Raw genomic sequence first — 22,707 nt, forward strand, 5'->3', positions numbered from 1 at the left:
AGAATTTTGAGGGAAAAAATAATTTATTCCATTTTGGAATAAGGTTGTAACATAACAAAATGTGGAAAAAGTGAAGCGCTGTGAATACTTTCTGGATGCACTGTATGCTGAGAAAGCGGCACTTTGGAGAATTTTCAACAGATTATTCGATATTCCAGATGGAAAAGAAAGCCTCTTCTACCATGACAGCCATATGGCTGTAGTAAGTAGTCATTCCACCAGGCAAGGGATGGCATGGTGGGTAGCATGGAAGAAAATACCTCCTGTGACTACCTAAGTGGAATGCCGACTGGTTTTCTTCCATCAACTTCATTAATCCGAAGTGGCTTCTTCTTGGGACTGCTCCTTTGCAAAATAAGTGATCAGCTGTGGTGCTCTAGCAATATGATTATGATGAGTCTGGCTGCGACATAGTTGCCAGTAGAATGCAGCCATCACACGACAGACACATAGGAAATTGCTATGTGACACTCGCTGTAATAGCAGTTTCCTGGCATCCATAAGCGACAGCTTTCTTTCCCCTACACTCCATTCCTGCCTTTTTCCAACAGTGTAGCAGTGCTCCTCATGGTGTCTGTAGGGGGTCTACTACTTTATGCCGGCTGTCGGGGCGAGCGCAAAAGAGCCCCTTGCCACGCGCGCCACGCTATTTATTCTCCCTCCAGGGGTGTCGTGAAGCCCCCAAGAGGGAGAATAGTTGTCGGTATGCCGGCTATTGGGATCTCGGCGCCGGCATGCTGAGCGTCGGGATTCTGACAGCCGGCATATCCAATGCCTCCCATCTGTAGGACATTCTCCTTGTCCTTTGTGTCTGTGGCAGGGTAACAGCAGTGATTTCTCTTTTCCCCATTCTGCTGTGAGGAATAACCAGGATTATAGACACCATGCCTCTGTCTTCAATAACTGCTTGTATCACATTTTCAGGTGCAGAGATCTCGCTTCCCCAAGCACTGAGCGTTTGTCATCTGCAACGGAAACTAAACTGCACTCACTGTTTATAGATCTATATTTACATTGTGAGTATTATTCTTGGCTGCCCACAGTAAGATCATGCACTATAAAAGGGTAATTCCAGCCAAACTAAAATATAATAGTATTGGGTAGACCGCAGTGAGAAGACCTACAAAATAAATTCAGATTTATATGCTCCATTCAAACATATGCTAACCTTGCCCCCTGCCTTCCTAACCCCCTCCCCTCCCCCCTGCAACTTAACCCTACCTTCCCGCAGCCTAACCCTCAGCCTAAGCCTGCCCCTTCCTCAACCTAACCTTAGAACAACCTTGCTGCCTGGACGGCTGTATAAGCCGCGCTCCCTGCTGCCTGGACGGCTGTATAAGCCGCGCTCCCTGCTGCCTGGACGGCTGTATAAGCCGCGCTCCCTGCTGCCTGGACGGCTGTATAAGCCGCGCTCCCTGCTGCCTGGACGGCTGTATAAGCCGCGCTCCCTGCTGCCTGGACGGCTGTATAAGCCGCGCTCCCTGCTGCCTGGACGGCTGTATAAGCCGCGCTCCCTGCTGCCTGGACGGCTGTATAAGCCGCGCTCCCTGCTGCCTGGACGGCTGTATAAGCCGCGCTCCCTGCTGCCTGGACGGCTGTATAAGCCGCGCTCCCTGCTGCCTGGACGGCTGTATAAGCCGCGCTCCCTGCTGCCTGGACGGCTGTATAAGCCGCGCTCCCTGCTGCCTGGACGGCTGTATAAGCCGCGCTCCCTGCTGCCTGGACGGCTGTATAAGCCACGCTCCCTGCTGCCTGGACGGCTGTATAAGCCACGCTCCCTGCTGCCTGGACGGCTGTATAAGTCGTGCTTCCTGCTGCCTGTGATGGCCTTATAACCTGCGCTCCCTGCTGCCTGTGATGGCCTTATAACCTGCGCTCCCTGCTGCCTGGACGGCTGTATAAGCCGCGCTCCGTGCTGCCTAGATGGGCGAATAAGCTGAGGTCCCTACTCCCTATGGCTGATTTCACACACTCCGGTTTTGACCGGCCGGCAAAAATCCGGCAGTCTGACTTTTTTTGTCGCTCGGCAGTGCCTTTTACACACAATGGCTTTGAGCCGCGTTTAATGCTGTGCGCATGTGCGGCAGTAGTACCAGCGGCACAAAAACCCGGTGTGTGTAAAAGAGCACATTCAAACACACACTCCACTGGCTTCAGGGAAGGCCACAGGCCGGCAGCCATCCTCTTCAGTGGATAGATCCGTCTGCTACACGGCGACCGGGCCGAGTCCGTGCCGTGTTAAAGGACTCAACTGGCTTAAGTATTCACTACAATCCCAGCATGGCAAAAAGGTGTCCGGGAGTTTGCCGTGCCGGTCAAAACTGGCTAGTGTGAAATAGCCTTATATGTCCAAATAAGCCGTGAACCCTAATGTCTGTATGACCAAATATGCCTGATGCCTGTAAAGCTCATCGTTCGACGTGTCCAAATCCTGCATTCGTACCAGATATCCTCCTAGTGTATGGCCAGCAGAACAGCCTCTCCACTGCTTTGAGTGGCTGAGGTACATAGCAGAGTGATGTGCCAGAACTCCTGTGAATCTTTAAAAGCATGGGTCTTCAACCTGCGGCCCTCCAGATGCTGTGGAACTATACATCCCAGTATGCCCTGCCACAGTTTTGCTATTAAGGCATGCTAAAACTGAGGCAAGGCATGCTGGGATGTGTAGTTCCACAACAGCTGGAGGGCCGCAGGTTAAAGACCCATGTTTTAAAGCGACTGTTCTGAATGAACTCACCTGTGCACCAGCTAGGAGATCTGGAAAACATGGGCTGTTAGGAGTACATGAGGACTGGAATTTGGCCACCTCTGCTCTAATCGATAATGTTTGCTTAATTAGAGGCTAAGATTAGCAGACTGCGCAAGTCAAGGTCATTCTACCAACATGCAGACAGCCGAGCAGTTTCAATAAATAATTACACAGGACACTGGCTTCTACTTTACACTGATGTTCCTCAAACAGCAATCTATAAATCATGTGGACGTACAGCACTACATTACCCCCCCCCCCCCCCCCCTGTGCATCTGTGAATAATGCTACCTCCAAATGTCCATAGAATATATCTTTCAGAGTCTGAGTCTCCCAGGGTTGACACTTAAAAGTAGCAGTATCCATCAGAATAAGTGTAAAAGTGTATATTAGCTTTGTAATAGCAAACTTAAAGACAAATATAAAAATGAAAGAAATAAAAAATACATTTAAACCAACATTTGGAGCTTTGTATTTTATGCTCAACTTGGAAAAACAATTCTACTCTGTCAAATATTAAGACGTATGTCATGGACAATAATAATAATAATAATAATAATTTTATTTATATAGCGCGCTCTTTCTCCAACAGGACTCAAGGTGCTTGTCAGTAACTAGATTGTACACAGATATACATGGGGAAGTGGCAACAGCTTTGGGGGCCTATTTATCACCATCCGCATCCAGGATGCGGATGACAGGTGATAAAATTGCCCCAACTCGCACTGCGATAATTGATTAAATCGCAGGGATGTATCAATTATCGCGTGCAGGGACAGAGCTTGCGGTCAAACTCTGTCCCTGTGATGATACTCCGCACCATCATCGGGGTATTTTTTGGAAAGAATACCCCGCTGTCCTGCTGCGCATGCGCCGCCCCCGCCGCTGCCGCCGGTCAACCCCCCCTGTCGCGACTACCCCCCAAAGAAGATCAATATACTCACCAGTCCAGGGAGCTGATCCGCGCTGCTTCTGCTGGGCTTCCCGGCGCTGGATTCTGTGCGCTGCGGTGACCCCCGCTGCTGTAAAGTGCGCTGCTGCAATGCAGTGTCGCTTTACTGCACCGGGGTCACATTGCAGCACATGGGGGACACGGCGCCCGGCAGCGCTCACCAGAGCAGCGGACACTGGCTCCCTGGACAGGTGAGTATGGTTTTTTGTTTTTTTTACTTTTTACACTGTGATTAGCTTGTGTGTACCATCGGACACACAGAGCTGATCACTCTGCCGGGTCCCCGCACAGCTTTCTCTGCCAGGCGCTGAGCTGGCGAGATTATCACAGGCCACACCGGTGTTTTTTCAATTTTTTTTTGTTTTTGTAAATCTGGTCAGATCGCATTTCCCATTATAAGTATGGGGAATGCGATGCGGGTTACTAAAAAAAGTGAATGTAAGGATTTGGAGCAGTTTTTCATGAAAACTGCTCCAAATGCCCTTTAATAACCACTTAACTGGCATGGTCAGATTACATGCAACTGCGCAGTCCCACCCTGTCCCCACGTTTTTGACGAGGAGATCCGTTCTGCAGATGTGCATAATATAATGTTTAAATATTTAAAAAAATACTTTTTCAACTTTATTAAATAAAATACATTTTAAAAATAAGAATTTACTTACCGATAATTCTATTTCTCATAGTCCGTAGTGGATGCTGGGGACTCCGTCAGGACCATGGGGAATAGCGGCTCCGCAGGAGACAGGGCACATCTAAAGAAAGCTTTTAGGATCACATGGTGTGTACTGGCTCCTCCCCCCATGACCCTCCTCCAAGCCTCAGTTAGGTACTGTGCCCGGACGAGCGTACACAATAAGGAAGGATCTTGAATCCCGGGTAAGACTCATACCAGCCACACCAATCACACTGTACAACTTGTGATCTGAACCCAGTTAACAGTATGATAACAAACGAAGTAGCCTCTGAAAAGATGGCTCACAACAATAATAATAACCCGATTTTTGTAACAATAACTATGTACAAGTATTGCAGACAATCCGCACTTGGGATGGGCGCCCAGCATCCACTACGGACTATGAGAAATAGAATTATCGGTAAGTAAATTCTTATTTTCTCTAACGTCCTAGTGGATGCTGGGGACTCCATCAGGACCATGGGGATTATACCAAAGCTCCCAAACGGGCGGGAGAGTGCGGATGACTCTGCAGCACCGAATGAGAGAACTCCAGGTCCTCCTTAGCCAGAGTATCAAATTTGTAAAATTTTACAAACGTGTTCTCCCCTGACCACGTAGCTGCTCGGCAAAGTTGTAATGCCGAGACCCCTCGGGCAGCCGCCCAAGATGAGCCCACCTTCCTTGTGGAGTGGGCCTTTACAGATTTAGGCTGTGGCAGGCCTGCCACAGAATGTGCAAGTTGGATTGTGCTACAGATCCAACGCGCAATCGTCTGCTTAGACGCAGGAGCACCCATCTTGTTGGGTGCATACAATATAAACAACGAGTCAGATTTTCTGACTCCAGCTGTCCTTGAAATATATATTTTTAATGCTCTGACAACGTCCAGTAACTTGGAGTCCTCCAAGTCGCTAGTAGCCGCAGGCACCACAATAGGCTGGTTCAAGTGAAAAGCCGAAACCACCTTAGGGAGAAAATGAGGACGTGTCCGCAGTTCTGCCCTGTCCGAATGGAAAATCAGATATGGGCTTTTGTACGATAAAGCCGCCAACTCTGAAACTCTCCTGGCTGAAGCCAGGGCCAGTAGCATGGTTACTTTCCATGTAAGATACTTCAAATCTACAGATTTGAGAGGCTCAAACCAATGAGATTTGAGAAAATCCAAAACTACGTTTAGATCCCACGGTGCCACTGGGGGCACAATCGGGGGCTGTATATGTAGTACACCCTTGACAAAAGTTTGTACTTCAGGCACTGAAGCCAATTCCTTCTGGAAGAAGATTGATAAGGCCGAATTTTGAACTTTAATAGACCCCAATTTGAGGCCCATAGACAATCCTGCCTGCAGGAAATGTAAGAATCGACCCAATTGAAATTCTTCCGTTGGGGCCTTCTTGGCTTCACACCACGCAACATATTTTCTCCAAATGCGGTGATAATGTTGTGCGGTCACTTCCTTCCTAGCCTTAATCAAGGTAGGAATAACTTCCTCTGGAATGCCCTTTTCTTTTAGAATCCGGCGTTCAACCGCCATGCCGTCAAACGCAGTCGCGGTAAGTCTTGGAACATACAAGGTCCCTGCTGAAGCAGATCCCTTCTTAGAGGTAGAGGCCACGGATCCTCCGTGAGCATCTCTTGAAGTTCCGGATACCAAGTTCTTCTTGGCCAATCCGGAGCCACTAGTATTGTTCTTACTCCCCTTTTCCGAATAATTCTCAGTACCTTTGGTATGAGAGGCAGAGGAGGAAACACATACACTGACTGGTACACCCATGGTGTTACCAGAGCGTCCACAGCTATTGCCTGAGGGTCTCTTGACCTGGCGCAATATCTGTCCAGTTTTTTGTTGAGGCGAGACGCCATCATATCCACCTTTGGTTTTTCCCAACGGTTCACAATCATGTGGAAAACTTCCGGATGAAGTCCCCACTCTCCCGGGTGAAGGTCGTGTCTGCTGAGGAAGTCTGCTTCCCAGTTGTCCACTCCCGGGATGAACACTGCTGACAGTGCTATGACATGATTTTCCGCCCAGCGAAGAATCCTTGCAGCTTCTGTCATTGCTCTTCTGCTTCTCGTGCCGCCTTGTCTGTTTACGTGGGCGACTGCCGTGATGTTGTCCGACTGGATCAACACCGGCTGACCCTGAAGCAGCGGTTTTGCCAAGCTTAGAGCATTGTATATCGCTCTTAGCTCCAGTATATTTATGTGAAGAGACGTCTCCAGGTCTGACCATACACCCTGGAAGTTTCTTCCCTGTGTGACTGCTCCCCAGCCCCGTAGGCTGGCATCCGTAGTCACCAGGACCCAGTCCTGTATGCCGAACCTGCGGCCCTCTAACAGATGGGCACTCTGCAACCACCACAGGAGAGACAACCTTGTTCTTGGTGACAGTGTTATCCGCTGATGCATGTGCAGATGCGATCCGGACCATTTGTCCAGCAGATCCCACTGAAATGTTCGTGCATGGAATCTGCCAAATGGAATTGCTTCGTAAGAAGCCACCATCTTTCCCAGGACTCTTGTGCATTGATGTACTGACACAGTTCCTGGTTTTAGGAGGTTCCTGACCAGTTCGGATAACTCCCTTGCTTTCTCCTCCGGGAGAAACACCTTTTTCTGAACCGTGTCCAGAATCATTCCCAGGAACAGCAGACGTGTTGTCGGGGTCAATTGAGATTTTGGAAGATTCAGAATCCACCCGTGTTGCTGAAGCACTACTTGGGTTAGTGCTACACCGACTTCCAGCTGTTCTCTGGACTTTGCCCTTATCAGGAGATCGTCCAAGTAAGGGATAATTAATACGCCTTTTCTTCGTAGAAGAACCATCATTTCGGTCATTACCTTGGTAAAGACCCGAGGGGCCGTGGACAAACCAAACGGCAGCGTTTGAAACTGATAATGACAGTCTTGTATCACGAACCTGAGATACCCTTGGTGTGAGGGGTAAATTGGGACATGCAGATAAGCATCTTTTATGTCCAGGGACACCATGAAGTCCCCTTCTTCCAGATTCGCTATCACTGCTCTGAGTGACTCCATCTTGAACTTGAATTTCTGTATGTACAGGTTCAAGGATTTCAGATTTAGAATAGGTCTTACCGAACCGTCCGGCTTCGGTACCACAAATAGTGTGGAATAATACCCCTTTCCCTGTTGTAGGAGGGGTACCTTGACTATCACCTGCTGAGAATACAGCTTGTGAATGGCTTCCAATACCGTCGTCCTTTCTGAGGGAGACGTTGGTAAAGCAGACTTTAGGAACCGGCGAGGGGGAGACCTTTCGAACTCCAACATGTAACCCTGAGATACTATCTGCAGGATCCACGGGTCCACCTGTGAGCGAGCCCACTGATTGCTGAAAATCTTTAGTCGACCCCCCACCGCTCCTGAGTCCGCTTGTAAAGCCCCAGCGTCATGCTGATGGCTTTGTAGAACCCGGGGCGGGCTTCTGGTCCTGGGCAGGGGCTGCTTGCTGCCCTCTCTTACCCTTTCCTCTGCCTCGCGGCAGATAAGACTGTCCTTTTGCTCGCTTGTTTTTATAGGAGCGAAAGGACTGCGGCTGAAAAGACGGTGTCTTTTTCTGTTGGGAGGGGGTCTGAGGTAAAAAAGTGGATTTGCCGGCAGTTGCCGTGGCCACCAGATCCGATAGACCGACCCCAAATAATTCCTCTCCTTTATATGGCAACACTTCCATATGCCTTTTGGAATCCGCATCACCTGACCACTGTCGCGTCCATAAACTTCTTCTGGCAGATATGGACATCGCACTTACTCTTGATGCTAGAGTACAAATATCCCTCTGAGCATCTCGCATATAAAGAAACGCATCCTTTAATTGCTCTAGAGTCAATAAAATACTGTCCCTATCCAGGGTATCAATATTTTCAGTCAGGGAATCCAACCACACTACCCCAGCACTGCACATCCAGGCTGAGGCTATTGCCGGTCGCAGTATAACACCAGTATGAGTGTATATACTTTTCAGGTTAGTTTCCAGCCTCCTATCCGCTGGATCCTTGAGGGCGGCCGTATCAGGAGACGGCAACGCCACTTGCTTTGATAAACGTGTGAGCGCCTTATCCACCCTAGGGGGTGTTTCCCAGCGCGTCCTAACCTCTGGTGGGAAAGGGTATAATGCCAATAACTTCTTAGAAATTAGCAGTTTTCTATCTGGGTTAACCCACGCTTCATCACACACGTCATTCAATTCCTCTGATTCTGGAAAAGCTACAGGTAGTTTTTTCACCCCCCACATAATACCCCTTTTTGAGGTACCAGCAGTATCAGAGATCTGCAAAGCCTCCTTCATTGCCGTGATCATATAACGTGTGGCCCTGTTGGAAAATACGTTTGTTTCTTCACCGTCGACACTAGATTCATCTGTGTCGGTACCCGTGTCGACTGACTGAGGTAAGGGACGTTTTACAGCCCCTGACGGTGTCTGAGACGCCTGAGCCGGTACTGACTGGTTTTCCGGCCGTCTCATTTCGTCTACTGACTTTTGTAATGTACTAACATTATCACGTAATTCCATAACTAAAGCCATCCATTCCGGTGTCGACTCCCTAGGGGGTGACATCACCATTACCGGCAATTGCTCTGCCTCCACACCAACATCGTCCTCATACATGTCGACACACACGTACCGACACACAGCAGCCACACAGGGAATGCTCTAATCGAAGACAGGACCCCCTTAGCCCTTTGGGGAGACAGAGGGAGAGTTTGCCAGCACACACCAAAAGCGCTATAAATGTATATAAACAACCCTAAAAGGTGTTGTTTATGTTATAAGCGCCTTTAATATATAAATATCGCCAATTTATGCCCCCCTTCTCTTTGTTACCCTGTTTCTGTAGTGCAGTGCAGGGGAGAGTCCTGGGAGCCTTCCTCACAGCGGAGCTGAGCAGGAAAATGGCGCTGAGTGCTGAGGAGAATAGGCTCCGCCCCTTTTCCGGCGGGCTTTTCTCCCGGTTTTTGAGAAATCTGGCCTGGGTTAAATACATACATATAGCCTTAATGGCTATATGTGATGTATTCTTTGCCACTAAAGGTATTTAATATTGCTGCCCAGGGCGCCCCCAGCAGCGCCCTGCACCCTCCGTGACTGGTCAGTGAGAAGTGTGTAGCAACAATGGCGCACAGCTGCCGTGCTGTGCGCTACCTTCATGAAGACTGAAGAGTCTTCTGCCGCCTGTTTCCGGACCTCCGATCTTCAGCATCTGTAAGGGGGGTCGGCGGCGCGGCTCCGGGACGAACCCCAGGATGACCTGTGTTCCGACTCCCTCTGAAGCTATGTCCAGTAGCCTAAGACTCCAATCCATCCTGCACGCAGGTGAGTTGAAAATCTCTCCCCTAAGTCCCTCGATGCAGTGAGCCTGTTGCCAGCAGGACTCACTGAGATTTAAAACCTAAAAAAACTTTTTCTAAGCAGCTCTTTAGGAGAGCCACCTAGATTGCACCCTGCTCGGACGGGCACAAAAACCTAACTGAGGCTTGGAGGAGGGTCATGGGGGGAGGAGCCAGTACACACCATGTGATCCTAAAAGCTTTCTTTAGATGTGCCCTGTCTCCTGCGGAGCCGCTATTCCCCATGGTCCTGACGGAGTCCCCAGCATCCACTAGGACGTTAGAGAAAAACAATGTTGTTAACGCTTTTGAAGGGAAAAATCGTCAGTTAAGTGGTTTTTAATACATTCAGGTGATACTAAAATAATGTGAAACGGATGTGAAAACAGAAAACTCCCTTATTCACATTATTTTAGTAAAAATAATGTGCATACATAGACCCCTTAGTTACAATCAGTGGCAATATCTAAGACAAGTCAACATACTTTCTAAGAATAGGTAATTTGTTTATGTGGCAGATTTTTCCCTAATAAACTGTCATATCTGTAATCGGTAGAGCTGGACTGTAAAATGTCAACTTTCTTGAGCATATAATAAATATTACATTGCACACCTGGAGCAGCCACACATCCGCACAATTGTCGTGTGTGTATGGATCACACCAGCTGATCCTGTACAGAAGGTAATCACACTCAGCGCACAGGGACGTGGATACACTGTTAAACAGGGGCACAATTCAGAATGATAAGACGCACCACACTTCAGTGTTGTGGATGTGTAATAATTACAAAAGAAAAAGAAAAAAAAAAAAATAAGATTTTACTTACCGATAAATCTATTTCTCATAGTCCGTAGTGGATGCTGGGGACTCCGTCAGGACCATGGGGAATAGCGGCTCCGCAGGAGACAGGGCACAAAAGCAAGCTTTTAGGATCACATGGTGTGTACTGGCTCCTCCCCCTATGACCCTCCTCCAAGCCTCAGTTAGGTACTGTGCCCGGACGAGCGTACACAATAAGGAAGGATCTTGAATCCCGGGTAAGACTCATACCAGCCACACCAATCACACCGTACAACTTGTGATTTGAACCCAGTTAACAGTATGATAACAATGAAGTAGCCTCTAAAAAAGATGGCTCACAACAATAATAACCCGATTTTTTTGTAACAATAACTATGTACAAGTGATGCAGACAATCCGCACTTGGGATGGGCGCCCAGCATCCACTACGGACTATGAGAAATAGATTTATCGGTAAGTAAAATCTTATTTTCTCTAACGTCCTAGTGGATGCTGGGGACTCCGTCAGGACCATGGGGATTATACCAAAGCTCCCAAACGGGCGGGAGAGTGCGGATGACTCTGCAGCACCGAATGAGAGAACTCCAGGTCCTCCTCAGCCAGGGTATCAAATTTGTAGAATTTAGCAAACGTGTTTGCCCCTGACCAAGTAGCTGCTCGGCAAAGTTGTAAAGCAGAGACCCCTCGGGCAGCCGCCCAAGATGAGCCCACCTTCCTTGTGGAATGGGCATTTACAGATTTTGGCTGTGGCAGGCCTGCCACAGAATGTGCAAGCTGAATTGTACTACAAATCCAACGAGCAATAGTCTGCTTAGAAGCAGGAGCACCCAGCTTTTTGGGTGCCTACAATATAAACAGCAAGTCAGACTTTCTGACTCCAGCCGTCCTGGAATTATATATATATATATATATATATATATATATATATTTTCAGGGCCCTGACAACGTCTAGCAACTTGGAGTCCTCCAAGTCCCTAGTAGCCGCAGGCACCACAATAGGTTGTTTCAGGTGAAACGCTGACACCACCTTAGGAAGAAACTGGGGACGAGTCCGCAGTTCTGCCCTGTCCGAATGGAAAATCAAATATGGGCTTTTGTAAGACAAAGCCGACAATTTTGACAATCGCCTGGCCGAGGCCAGGGCCAACAGCATGGTCACTTTCCATGTGAGATATTTCAAATCCACAGATTTGAGTGGTTCAAACCAATATGATTTGAGGAATCCCAACACTACGTTGAGATCCCACGGTGCCACTGGAGGCACACAAGGGCTGTATATGCAATACTCCCTTGACAAACGTCTGGACTTCAGGAACTGAAGCCAATTCTTTCTGGAAGAAAATCTATAGGGCCGAAACTTGAACCTTAATGGACCCCAATTTGAGGCTCATAGACACTCCTGTTTGCAGGAAGTGCAGAAATCGACCTAGTTGAAATTTTTTCGTGGGGCCTTCCTGGCCTCACCCACGCAACATATTTTTACCACATGTGGTGATAACGTTGTGCGGTCACCTCCTTCCTGGCTTTGACCAGGGTAGGTATGACCTCTTCCGGAATGCCTTTTCCCTTAGGATCCGGCGTTCAAACCGCCATGCCGTCAAACGCAGTCGCGGTAAGTCTTGGAACAGACAAGGTCCCTGCTGGAGCAGGTCCTTTCTTAAAGGCCGATGCCACGGTTCCTCTTGGAACAGACATGGTACTTGCTGAAAGCAAATCCCTTCTTAGCTCCCGAGGCCATTAGTCCTCTGTGAGCATCTCTTGAAGTTCCGGTTACCAAGTCCCTCTTGGCCAATCCGGAGCCACGAGTATAGTTCTTACTCCTCTATGTCTTATAATTCTCAATACCTTGGTTATGAGAAGCAGAGGAGGGAACACATACACCGACTGTTACACCCACGGTGTTACCAGGACGTCCACATCTATCGCCTGAAGGTCTCGTGACCTGGCGCAATACCTGTCCCATTTTTTGTTCGGGCGGGACGCCATCATGTCCACCTTTGGTCTTTCCCAACGGTTCACAATCATGCGGAAAACTTCCCGATGAAGTTCCCACTCTCCCGGGTGGAGGTCGTGCCTGCTGAGGAAGTCTGCTTCCCAGTCGTCCACTCCCGGAATGAACACTGCTGACAGTGCTATCACATGATTTTCCGCCTAGCGAAAAATCCTTGCAGTTTTGCCACTGCCCTCCTGCTTCTTGTGCCGCCCTTTCTGTTTACGTGGGCGACTGCCGTGATGTTATCCCACTGGATCAATACCGGCTGACCTTGAAGCAGAGGTCTTGCTAAGCTTAGAGCATTATAAATTTGCTCTTAGCTCCAGTATATTTATGTGGAGAGAATTCTCCAGACTTGATCACACTCCTTGTGTGACTGTTCCCCAGCCTCTCAGGCTGGCCTCCGTGGTCACGAGCATCCAATCCTGAATGCCGAATCTGCGGCCCTCTAGAAGATGAGCACTCTGTAATCACCACAGGAGAGACACCCTTGTCCTTGGATATAGGGTTATCCGCTGATGCATCTGAAGATGCGATCCGGACCATTTGTCCAGCAGATCCCACTGAAGAGTTCTTGCGTGAAATCTGCCGAATGGAAGCGCTTCGTAATAAGCCACCATTTTTACCAGGACTCTTGTGCAATGATGCACTGACACTTTTCCTGGTTTTAGGAGGATCCCGATTAGCTCGGATAACTCCCTGGCTTTCTCCTCTGGGAGAAACACCTTTTCCTGGACTGTGTCCAGAATCATCCCTAGGACCAGCAGACGTGTCGTCGGAACAACTGCGGTTTTGGAATATTTAGAATCCACCCGTGCTGTCGTAGAACTACTTGAGATAGTGCTACTCCGACCTCCAACTGTTCTCTGGACCTTGTTCTTATCAGGAGGTCGTCCATTTTCTTTGAAGACGAATCCTCCTTTCGGTCATTACCTTGGTAAGGACCCGGGGTGCCTTGGACAATCCAACGGCATCGTCTTGAAACTGATAGTGACAGTTCTGTACCACGAACCTGAGGTACCCTTGGTGAGAAAAGGCAAATTTTGGGACATGGAGGTAAGCATCCCTGATGTCCCGGGACACCATATAGTCCCCTTGTTCTTTGCCATCACTGCTCTGAGTGACTCCATCTGGATTTGAACCCTTGTAAGTGTTCAAATTTTTCAGATTTAGAATAGGTCTCACCTAGCCTTCAGTACCACCATATAGTGTGGAGTAATACCCCTTTCCTTGTTGTCGGAGGGGTAATTTTATTATCACCTGCTGGGAATACAGCTTGTGAATTGTTTTCAATACTGCCTCCCTGTCGGAGGGAGACATTGGTACAGCAGACTACAGGAACCTGCGAGGGGGGAAACCTCTCGACATTCCAATCTGTACCCCTTGGATACTACTTGTAGGATCCAGGGGTCCTATACGGTCCCAGCGTCATGCTGAGAACTTGGTAGAAGCGGTGGAGGGCTTCTGTTCCTGGGAATGGGCTGCCTGCTGCAGTCTTCTTCCCTTTCCTCTATCCCTGGGCAGATATGACTCTTATAGGGACGAAAGGACTGAGGCTGAAAAGACGGTGTCTTTTTCTGCAGAGATGTGACTTAGGGTAAAAAACGGTGGATTTTCCAGCAGTTGCCCTGGCCACCAGGTCCCATGGACCGACCCCAAATAACTCCTCCCCTTTATACGGCAATACATCTTTGTGCCGTTTGGAATCTGCATCACCTGACCACTGTCGTGTCCATAAACATCTTCTTGCAGATATGGACATCGCATTTACTCTTGATGCCAGAGTGCAAATATCCCTCTGCGCATCTCGCATATATAGAAATGCATCCTTTAAATGCTCTATAGTCAATAAAATACTGTCCCTGTCAAAGGTATCAATATTTTTAGTCAGGGAATCCGACCAAGCCACCTCAGCTCTGCACATCCAGGCTGAGGCGATCGCTGGTCGCAGTATAACACCAGCATGTGTGTGTATACTTTTTAGGATATTTTTCAGCCTCCTATCAGCTGGCTCCTTAAGTACGGCCCTATCCGTAGATGGTACCGCCACTTGTTCTGATAAGCGTGTGAGCGCCTTATCCACCCTGAGGGGTGTTTCCCACCGCGCCTTAACTTCTGGCGGGAAAGGGTATACCGCCAATAATTTTCTATCGGGGGAAAGCCACGCATCATCACACACTTCATTTAATTTATCTGATTCAGGAAAAACTACAGGTAGTTTTTTCACCTCACACATAATACCCTTTTTTGTGGTACTTGGAGTATCAGAAATATGTAACACCTCCTTCATTGCCCTTAACGTGTGGCCCTAAAAGAAAATACGTTTGTTTCTTCACCGTCGACACTGAAATCAGTGTCCGTGTCTGGGTCTGTGTCGACCGACTGAGGTAAATGGGCATTTTACAGCCCCTGACGGTGTTTGAGACGCCTGGACAGATACTAATTTGTTCGCCGGCCCTCTCATGTCGTCAACCGGCTTGCAGCGTGTTGACATTGTCACGTAATTTCCATAAATAAGCCATCCATTCCGGTGTCGACTCCCTAGAGAGTGACATCACCATTACAGGCAATTTGCTCCGCCTCCTCACCAATATTTTCCTCATACATGTCGACACACATGTACCGACATACAGCACACACATAGGGAATGCTCTGATAGAGGACAGGACCCACTAGCCCTTTGGGGAGACAGAGGGAGAGTTTGCCAGCACACACCAAAACGCTATAATTATCCAGGGACAACCTTTATATAAGTGTTCCTCCCTTATAGCATTTTAATATATATACATATCGCCAAATCAGTGCCCCCCCTCTCTGTTTTAACCCTGTTTCTGTAGTGCAGTGCAGGGGAGAGCATGGGAGCCTTCCCACCAGCCTTTCTGTGAGGGAAAATGGCGCTGTGTGCTGAGGAGAATAGGCCCCGCCCCCTTTTCGGCGGGCTTCTTCTCCGGAGTTTTAGATATCTGGCAGGGGTTAAATACATCCATATAGCCTCAAGGGCTATATGTGATGTATTTTTCGCCATACAGGTATTATACATTGCTGCCCAGGGCGCCCCCCTCCAGCGCCCTGCACCCTCCGTGACCGCTGTGTGAAGTGTGCTGACAACAATGGCGCACAGCTGCAGTGCTGTGCGCTACCTGATGAAGACTGAGAGTCTTCTGCCGCCTGGTTCCGGACCTCTTCATCTTCAGCGTCTGCAAGGGGGGTCGGCGGCGCGGCTCCGGGACGAACCCCAGGGCGAGCCCTGTGTTCCGACTCCCTCTGGAGCTATGTCCAGTAGCCTAAGAATCCAATCCATCCTGCACGCAGGTGAGTTGAAAATCTCTCCCCTAAGTCCCTCGATGCAGTGAGCCTGTTGCCAGCAGGACTCACTGAAAATAAAGAACCTAAAAACTTTTTCTAAGTAACTCTTTAAGAGAGCCACCTAGATTGCACCCTTCTCGGCCGGGCACAAAAACCTAACTGAGGCTTGGAGGAGGGTCATAGGGGGAGGAGCCAGTACACACCATGTGATCCTAAAAGCTTGCTTTTGTGCCCTGTCTCCTGCGGAGCCGCTATTCCCCATGGTCCTGACGGAGTCCCCAGCATCCACTAGGACGTTAGAGAAATATATATATATATATATATATATATATATATATATATATATATATATATATATATATAGTGCTAGTATACAAATATTATGTAGATCAAGTATACATTGAGAGAGGAGCACACTAGATCCGCAAAGTCACTTCTGCAAATTATATATATATATATATATATATATATATATATATATATAGACACAGGGGCGGAACTACTGGCGGGGCAGGCAGTGCAGTGCACTGGGGCCCCGCCGCACTAAAGGGCCCACAGCCGCCGGCCGGCATTTAGAACAGATTAACATGCGGACGAACGTCCGCATGTCAATCTGCGGTCTCCTCTCCCTCCCTGCTGTGGTGCCTGCTCCCCCGGCCCCCCCTCCTATGTGTTGGAGGGACACGAGCGCATCGCGCGTCTCTCCTGTGTCCCTCCTGGCTCTCCCCCCGGCCGATCTAAGGAAGCATGTGCCGTTCGTGAGCTCTGATTGGCTCATGAACGGCACATGCTTCCTTAGACCGGCCGGGGGAGAGCCAGGAGGGACACAGGAGAGACGCGCGCGGCGCGATGCGCTCGTGTCCCTCCAACACATAGAGGGGGGAGGGGGGGCCGGGGGAGCAGGCACTGGGGGGACAGATCTGGCACTGGGGACATATACCTGGCACTGGGGACATATACCTGGCACTGGGGGGGCATATACCCGGCACTGGGGGGGCATATACCTGGCACTGGGGGGGCATATACCTGGCACTGGGGGCATGTACCTGGCACTGGGGGCATATACCTGGCACTGGGGGCATATACCTGGCACTGGGGGGGAATATCTGGCACTGTGGGAGAATATCTGGCACTGGGGGGGCATATACCCGGCACTGGGGGCATATACCCGGCACTGGGAACATATACCTGGCACTGGGGGGGAAGCAGGCACTGGGGGGGAATATCTGGCACTGGGGGCATATACCTGGCACTGGGGGCATATAACTGGCACTGGGGGGGCATGTACCTGGCACTGGGGGCATATACCTGGCACTGGGGGCATATACCTGGCACTGGGGGGGAATATCTGGCACTGTGGGAGAATATCTGGCACTGGGTGCATATACCTGGCACTGTGGGGGAATATCTGGCACTGGGAGCATATGTGGCACTGGGAGCACGGCCCTAGCAACAAGCACTACCCACTAGCAACGAGCATGACACCCAGTGCATGAAACCCCTGGCAACGAGCATGACATCCTGGCACCGTGCATGGAACCAAGTGCATGAAACCCCTGGCAACAAGCAGGTAATTTAAAAGTAATTGGAAGCCTTACTGTAGAACTTAATGTGTAATGGGCATTACGGTGTGTGGCATAATGTATCACGGACATTGCGGTGTGTGTCATAATGTTTCAGGCATTACGGTGTGTTGTATACTATATCACGGGCATTGTGGTATGTGGTATAATGTCTCAGGATCATTGTGGTGTGTGTCATACCGTGTCACAGACATTGTATGTGCTATAATGTATCAGGGGCATTGCAGTGTGTAGCATAATGTATAACGGGCAATGCGGCGCACGCATTTTTCTACCTTTGCTAGTGCCAATTACGGGGTGTATGGGGGGGGGGGGGGCGCGCCGAAGGATTTTTTGGCTTGGGGGAGAAAAATTTCTAGTTACGCCACTGGTCACAATGACTCATTGTATGTCATGCCACAGCCGCACACCAGTGCTCCCGTGACCCGCCCGTCATAAGGAACGATTCTGGCCACCCGCACACGAAGGAGGGAGGAGGGTCCGTCCCTCCCTCCCTCATATACAAACAGGTCACAGTCTCTCAGTGAAGGAGAGAGCCGCAGCAGCGCTTTGTTACTGGTGGAGGCGCTGCTGCTGCTGCTCCTCTGCTTCACTATAGGCTGTCTCTGAGAACAGCCTATAGGGAAGCAGAGGGGCAGCAGCAGTAGCGCCTCCACCAGTAACACAGCGCTGCTGCGGCTCCCTCCTCCACCTCCCTCCTCCTTCTTCTCTACTGCCCGGGAAGCTGCACCGAGGAGCCTGAGCCAACAGAGAGGGTAAGTATAATTCTTCTTTCTTTCTTTCTGTCTCTTTCTTTTTTTATTTGTTGGGACTGCCTGCCGCAATGTGTAAAAAGGGGGGACTGCCTGCCGCTATGTATAAAAATGGGGAATCTGCATGCCGCAATGTAAAAATGGGGAATCTGCCTGCCGCAATGTAAAAATGGGGAATCTGCCTGCCGCAATGTGTAAAAATGGGGAATCTGCCTGCCGCAATGTAAAAATGGGGAATCTGCCTGCCGCAATGTGTAAAAATGGGGAATCTGCCTGCCGCAATGTAAAAATGGGGAATCTGCCTGCCGCAATGTAAAAATGGGGAATCTGCCTGCCGCAATGTAAAAATGGGGAATCTGCCTGCCGCTATGTATAAAAATGGGGAATCTGCATGCCGCAATGTAAAAATGGGGAATCTGCCTGCCGCAATGTAAAAATGGGGAATCTGCCTGCCGCAATGTAAAAATGGGGAATCTGCCTGCCGCAATGTGTAAAAATGGGGAATCTGCCTGCCGCAATGTAAAAATGGGGAATCTGCCTGCCGCAATGTGTAAAAATGGGGAATCTGCCTGCCGCTATGTATAAAAATGGGGAATCTGCCTGCCGCTATGTATAAAAATGGGGAATCTGCCTGCCGCTATGTATAAAAATGGGGAATCTGCCTGCCGCTATGTATAAAAATGGGGAATCTGCCTGCCGCTATGTATAAAAATGGGGAATCTGCCTGCCGCTATGTGTAAAAAGGTAGAATCTGCCTGCCGTAATGTGTAAAAAGGGCACGCTATCTGCCGTTATGTGTAAAAGTGTATGGTGTCTGCCGTAATGTGTAAAATGGGGACGCTGTCTGCCGTAATGTGTAAAATGGGGACGCTGTCTGCCGTAATGTGTAAAAAGTGCACGCTGTCTGCCGCTATGTGTAACGAGGGCACGCTGTCTGCCACTATGTGTAACGAGGGCACGCTGGCTGCCATTGTGTAAAAAGTGTATGCTGTCTGCCGCTATGTGTAACGAGGGCACGCTGTCTGCCGCTATGTGTAACGAGGGCACGCTGTCTGCCATTGTGTAAAAAGTGTATGCTGTCTGCCGCTATGTGTAACGAGGGCACGCTGTCTGCCGTTATGTGTAAAAAGTGCACGCTGTCTGCCGTTATGTGTAAAAAGGGGAATCTGTTCGCTGTAAGGAGTAAAAGGGTCTCTACCTGGTGTAGTGGTGCTACTGTGCGGCGTAATTTGAAGAATGGAGACTACTGTGCACCGTTTTATGAATTGGTATTATTTTGTGGACACACCCCTTCCCCACGAAGCCACGCCACTATGTATTTTTGCGCGCGCCTACGGCGCGCACTGCCCATGGGGTGGACTTGGATGGGATGGGGGGGGGGGGGCCCAAAGCATTTTGTTGCACCTGGGCCCACCGCTTGCTTGTTCCGCCACTGTATAGACATATATATATATATATATAGATATACACACACACACATACATACATACATACATACATACATACATACATACACACACACACACACCTCATGCGACAGCTTGTATCAGGGGTAGGCTACCTCTGGCACACCAGCTGGTGTGGGACTACAAATCCCAGCATGCCATTGCAGCAAAACTATGGCCTGGCTTGCTGGGATCTGTAGTTCCACGGCAGGTGGAATGTCACAGGTTTGCTAGTATAAGTGTCTCTGCCCTGTGTATCACATTAGGTGTGTGACCAGGCTGCACAGTCATACAGAATGCAGGGCACCCGGCACCCCCGGCACAGCCATAGGATAACATGTGATTTTGATCTGCCCCTGTACAGCAGTTATTATCATGCAGGGATCACAGTGACCCGGCCCCCAGCAGCAGCAGCAGCACCCCCCTCCCCCCTCTGTACATACATGTGTGTTGCTGGCCGTGCAATGTAGCAGGGCACCCGGTTGCTTTATAGACACAGGATATATTATAGTAAAAACCATTCTAGAGATGTGGGCACGCTGGGACTTGTAGTGCCACAAGCAGCCTAGTCAGCCATGAGTACAGAGTCGGTACATACCGCGTCTAGAGCTGAGGCGCAGCCTGTGCGGGGCTGTACGTGACACCGGTGCGGGCGGCTCTCCCTGCCAGCCCCATCCTCCTCTCCCTCTCTCTGCAGCAGCACAACACGCCGCAGCCGTTGCCATGGGAGACGCAGCGCCGCGGACACGTGCCGGAAGTGACGTGTAGGCGGCCCCGCCCCCAGTCCTCTGTCTCCAGAGCTACTGACCTTGGTGCTGATCGGGCGCAGGGAAAGACTGGGCAGCGACGGCGTCACCATTCACCAGCAGCCCCCTGCCTCAGCCTCCTCTACACCAGCAGCCCCCTGCCTCTGCCTCCCCAGCAGCAGCCTCCTGCCTCCACACCAGCAGCCCCCTTCCTCAGCCTCCTCTACACCAGCAGCCCCCTGCCTCAGCCTCCTCTACACCAGCAGCCTCCTGCCTCCACACCAGCAGCTCCCTTCCTCAGCCTCCTCTACACCAGCAGCCCCCTGCCTCAGCTTCCTCTACACCAGCAGCCCTCTGCCTCCCCAGCAGCAGCCTCCTGCCTCCACACCAGCAGCCCCCTTCCTCAGCCTCCACCAGCAGCCCCCTTCCTCAGCCTCCACCAGCAGCCCCCTGCCTCAGCTTCCTCTACACCAGCAGCCCCCTGCCTCAGCCTCCCCAGCAGCAGCCTCCTGCCTCCACACCAGCAGCCCCCTTCCTCAGCCTCCTCTACACCAGCAGCCCCCTGCCTCAGCTTCCTCTACACCAGCAGCCCCCTGCCTCTGCCTCCCCAGCAGCAGCCTCCTGCCTCCACACCAGCAGCCCCCTTCCTCAGCCTCCTCTACACCAGCAGCCCCCTGCCTCAGCTTCCTCTACACCAGCAGCCCCCTGCCTCAGCCTCCCCAGCAGCAGCCTCCTGCCTCCACACCAGCAGCCCCCTTCCTCAGCCTCCTCTACACCAGCAGCCCCCTGCCTCAGCTTCCTCTACACCAGCAGCCCCCTGCCTCTGCCTCCCCTGCAGCAGCCTCCTGCCTCCACACCAGCAGCCCCCTTCCTCAGCCTCCTCTACACCAGCAACCCCCTGCCTCAGCTTCCTCTACACCAGCAGCCCCCTGCCTCAGCTTCCTCTACACCAGCAGCCCCCTGCCTCAGCTTCCTCTACACCAGCAGCCCCCTGCCTCAGCTTCCTCTACACCAGCAGCCCCCTGCCTCAGCCTCCTGCCTCCACACCAGCAGCCTGCTTCCTCAGCCTCCTCTACACCAGCAGCCCCCTGCCTCAGCTTCCTTTACACCAGCAGCCCCCTGCCTCAGCCTCCTCTACACCAGCAGCCCCCTTCCTCAGCCTCCTCTACACCAGCAGCCCCCTGCCTCAGCTTCCTCTACACCAGCAGCCCCCTGCCTCAGCTTCCTCTACACCAGCAGCCCCCTGCCTCAGCCTCCCCAGCAGCAGCCTCCTGCCTCCACACCAGCAGCCCCCTTCCACAGCCTCCTCTACACCAGCAGCCCCCTGCCTCAGCTTCCTCTACACCAGCAGCCCCCTGCCTCTGCCTCCCCAGCAGCAGCCTCCTGCCTCCACACCAGCAGCCCCCTTCCTCAGCCTCCTCTACACCAGCAGCCCCCTGCCTCAGCTTCCTCTACACCAGCAGCCCCCTGCCTCAGCCTCCCCAGCAGCAGCCTCCTGCCTCCACACCAGCAGCCCCCTTCCTCAGCCTCCTCTACACCAGCAGCCCCCTGCCTCTGCCTCCCCAGCAGCAGCCTCCTGCCTCCACACCAGCAGCCCCCTTCCTCAGCCTCCTCTGCACCAGCAACCCCCTGCCTCAGCTTCCTCTACACCAGCAGCCCCCTGCCTCAGTCTCCTCTACACCAGCAGCCCCCTGCCTCAGCTTCCTCTACACCAGCAGCCCCCTGCCTCAGCTTCCTCTACACCAGCAGCCCCCTGCCTCCACACCAGCAGCCCCCTTCCTCAGCCTCCTCTACACCAGCAGCCCCCTGCCTCAGCCTCCTCTACACCAGCAGCCCCCTGCCTCTGCCTCCCCAGCAGCAGCCTCCTGCCTCCACACCAGCAGCCCCCTTCCTCAGCCTCCTCTACACCAGCAGCCCCCTGCCTCAGCTTCCTCTACACCAGCAGCCCCCTGCCTCAGCCTCCACACCAGCAGCCCCCTTCCTCAGCCTCCTCTACACCAGCAGCCCCCTGCCTCAGCTTCCTCTACACCAGCAGCCCCCTGCCTCAGTCTCCTCTACACCAGCAGCCCCCTGCCTCAGCTTCTTCTACACCAGCAGCCCCCTGCCTCAGCCTCCCCAGCAGCAGCCTCCTGCCTCCACACCAGCAGCCCCCTTCCTCAGCCTCCTCTACACCAGCAGCCCCCTGCCTCAGCCTCCTCTACACCAGCAGCCCCCTGCCTCTGCCTCCCCAGCAGCAGCCTCCTGCCTCTACACCAGCAGCCCCCTTCCTCAGCCTCCTCTACACCAGCAGCCCCCTTCCTCAGCCTCCTCTACACCAGCAGCCCCCTTCCTCAGCCTCCTCTACACCAGCA

At 51.3% G+C, this 22,707-nt stretch overlaps 1 protein-coding gene across 3 annotated transcripts in view; it reads right to left on the minus strand.

The window, feature by feature from the left end:
* The window catches only part of C11H16orf46 (chromosome 11 C16orf46 homolog), a 30,224-nt gene extending 9,733 nt beyond the window's left edge, over positions 1 to 20,491 (minus strand). For 2 of the 3 annotated variants that reach the window (XM_063945774.1, XM_063945775.1), the window contains exon 1: positions 20,209 to 20,298. Coding sequence is in view for 1 of the 3 variants with exons in the window: in XM_063945773.1 (XP_063801843.1) it covers positions 20,209 to 20,469 (261 nt within the window). In the remaining 2 variants the exon portion in view is untranslated. Of the gene's footprint in view, positions 1 to 20,208 lie in introns of all 3 variants that reach the window. The other variant, XM_063945773.1, reaches the window with a different exon arrangement.
* Between the last annotated feature and the right edge of the window lie 2,216 nt (positions 20,492 to 22,707).

The sequence above is a fragment of the Pseudophryne corroboree genome, chromosome 11, assembly GCF_028390025.1.
Source record: "Pseudophryne corroboree isolate aPseCor3 chromosome 11, aPseCor3.hap2, whole genome shotgun sequence".
Lineage (NCBI taxonomy): Eukaryota > Metazoa > Chordata > Amphibia > Anura > Myobatrachidae > Pseudophryne > Pseudophryne corroboree.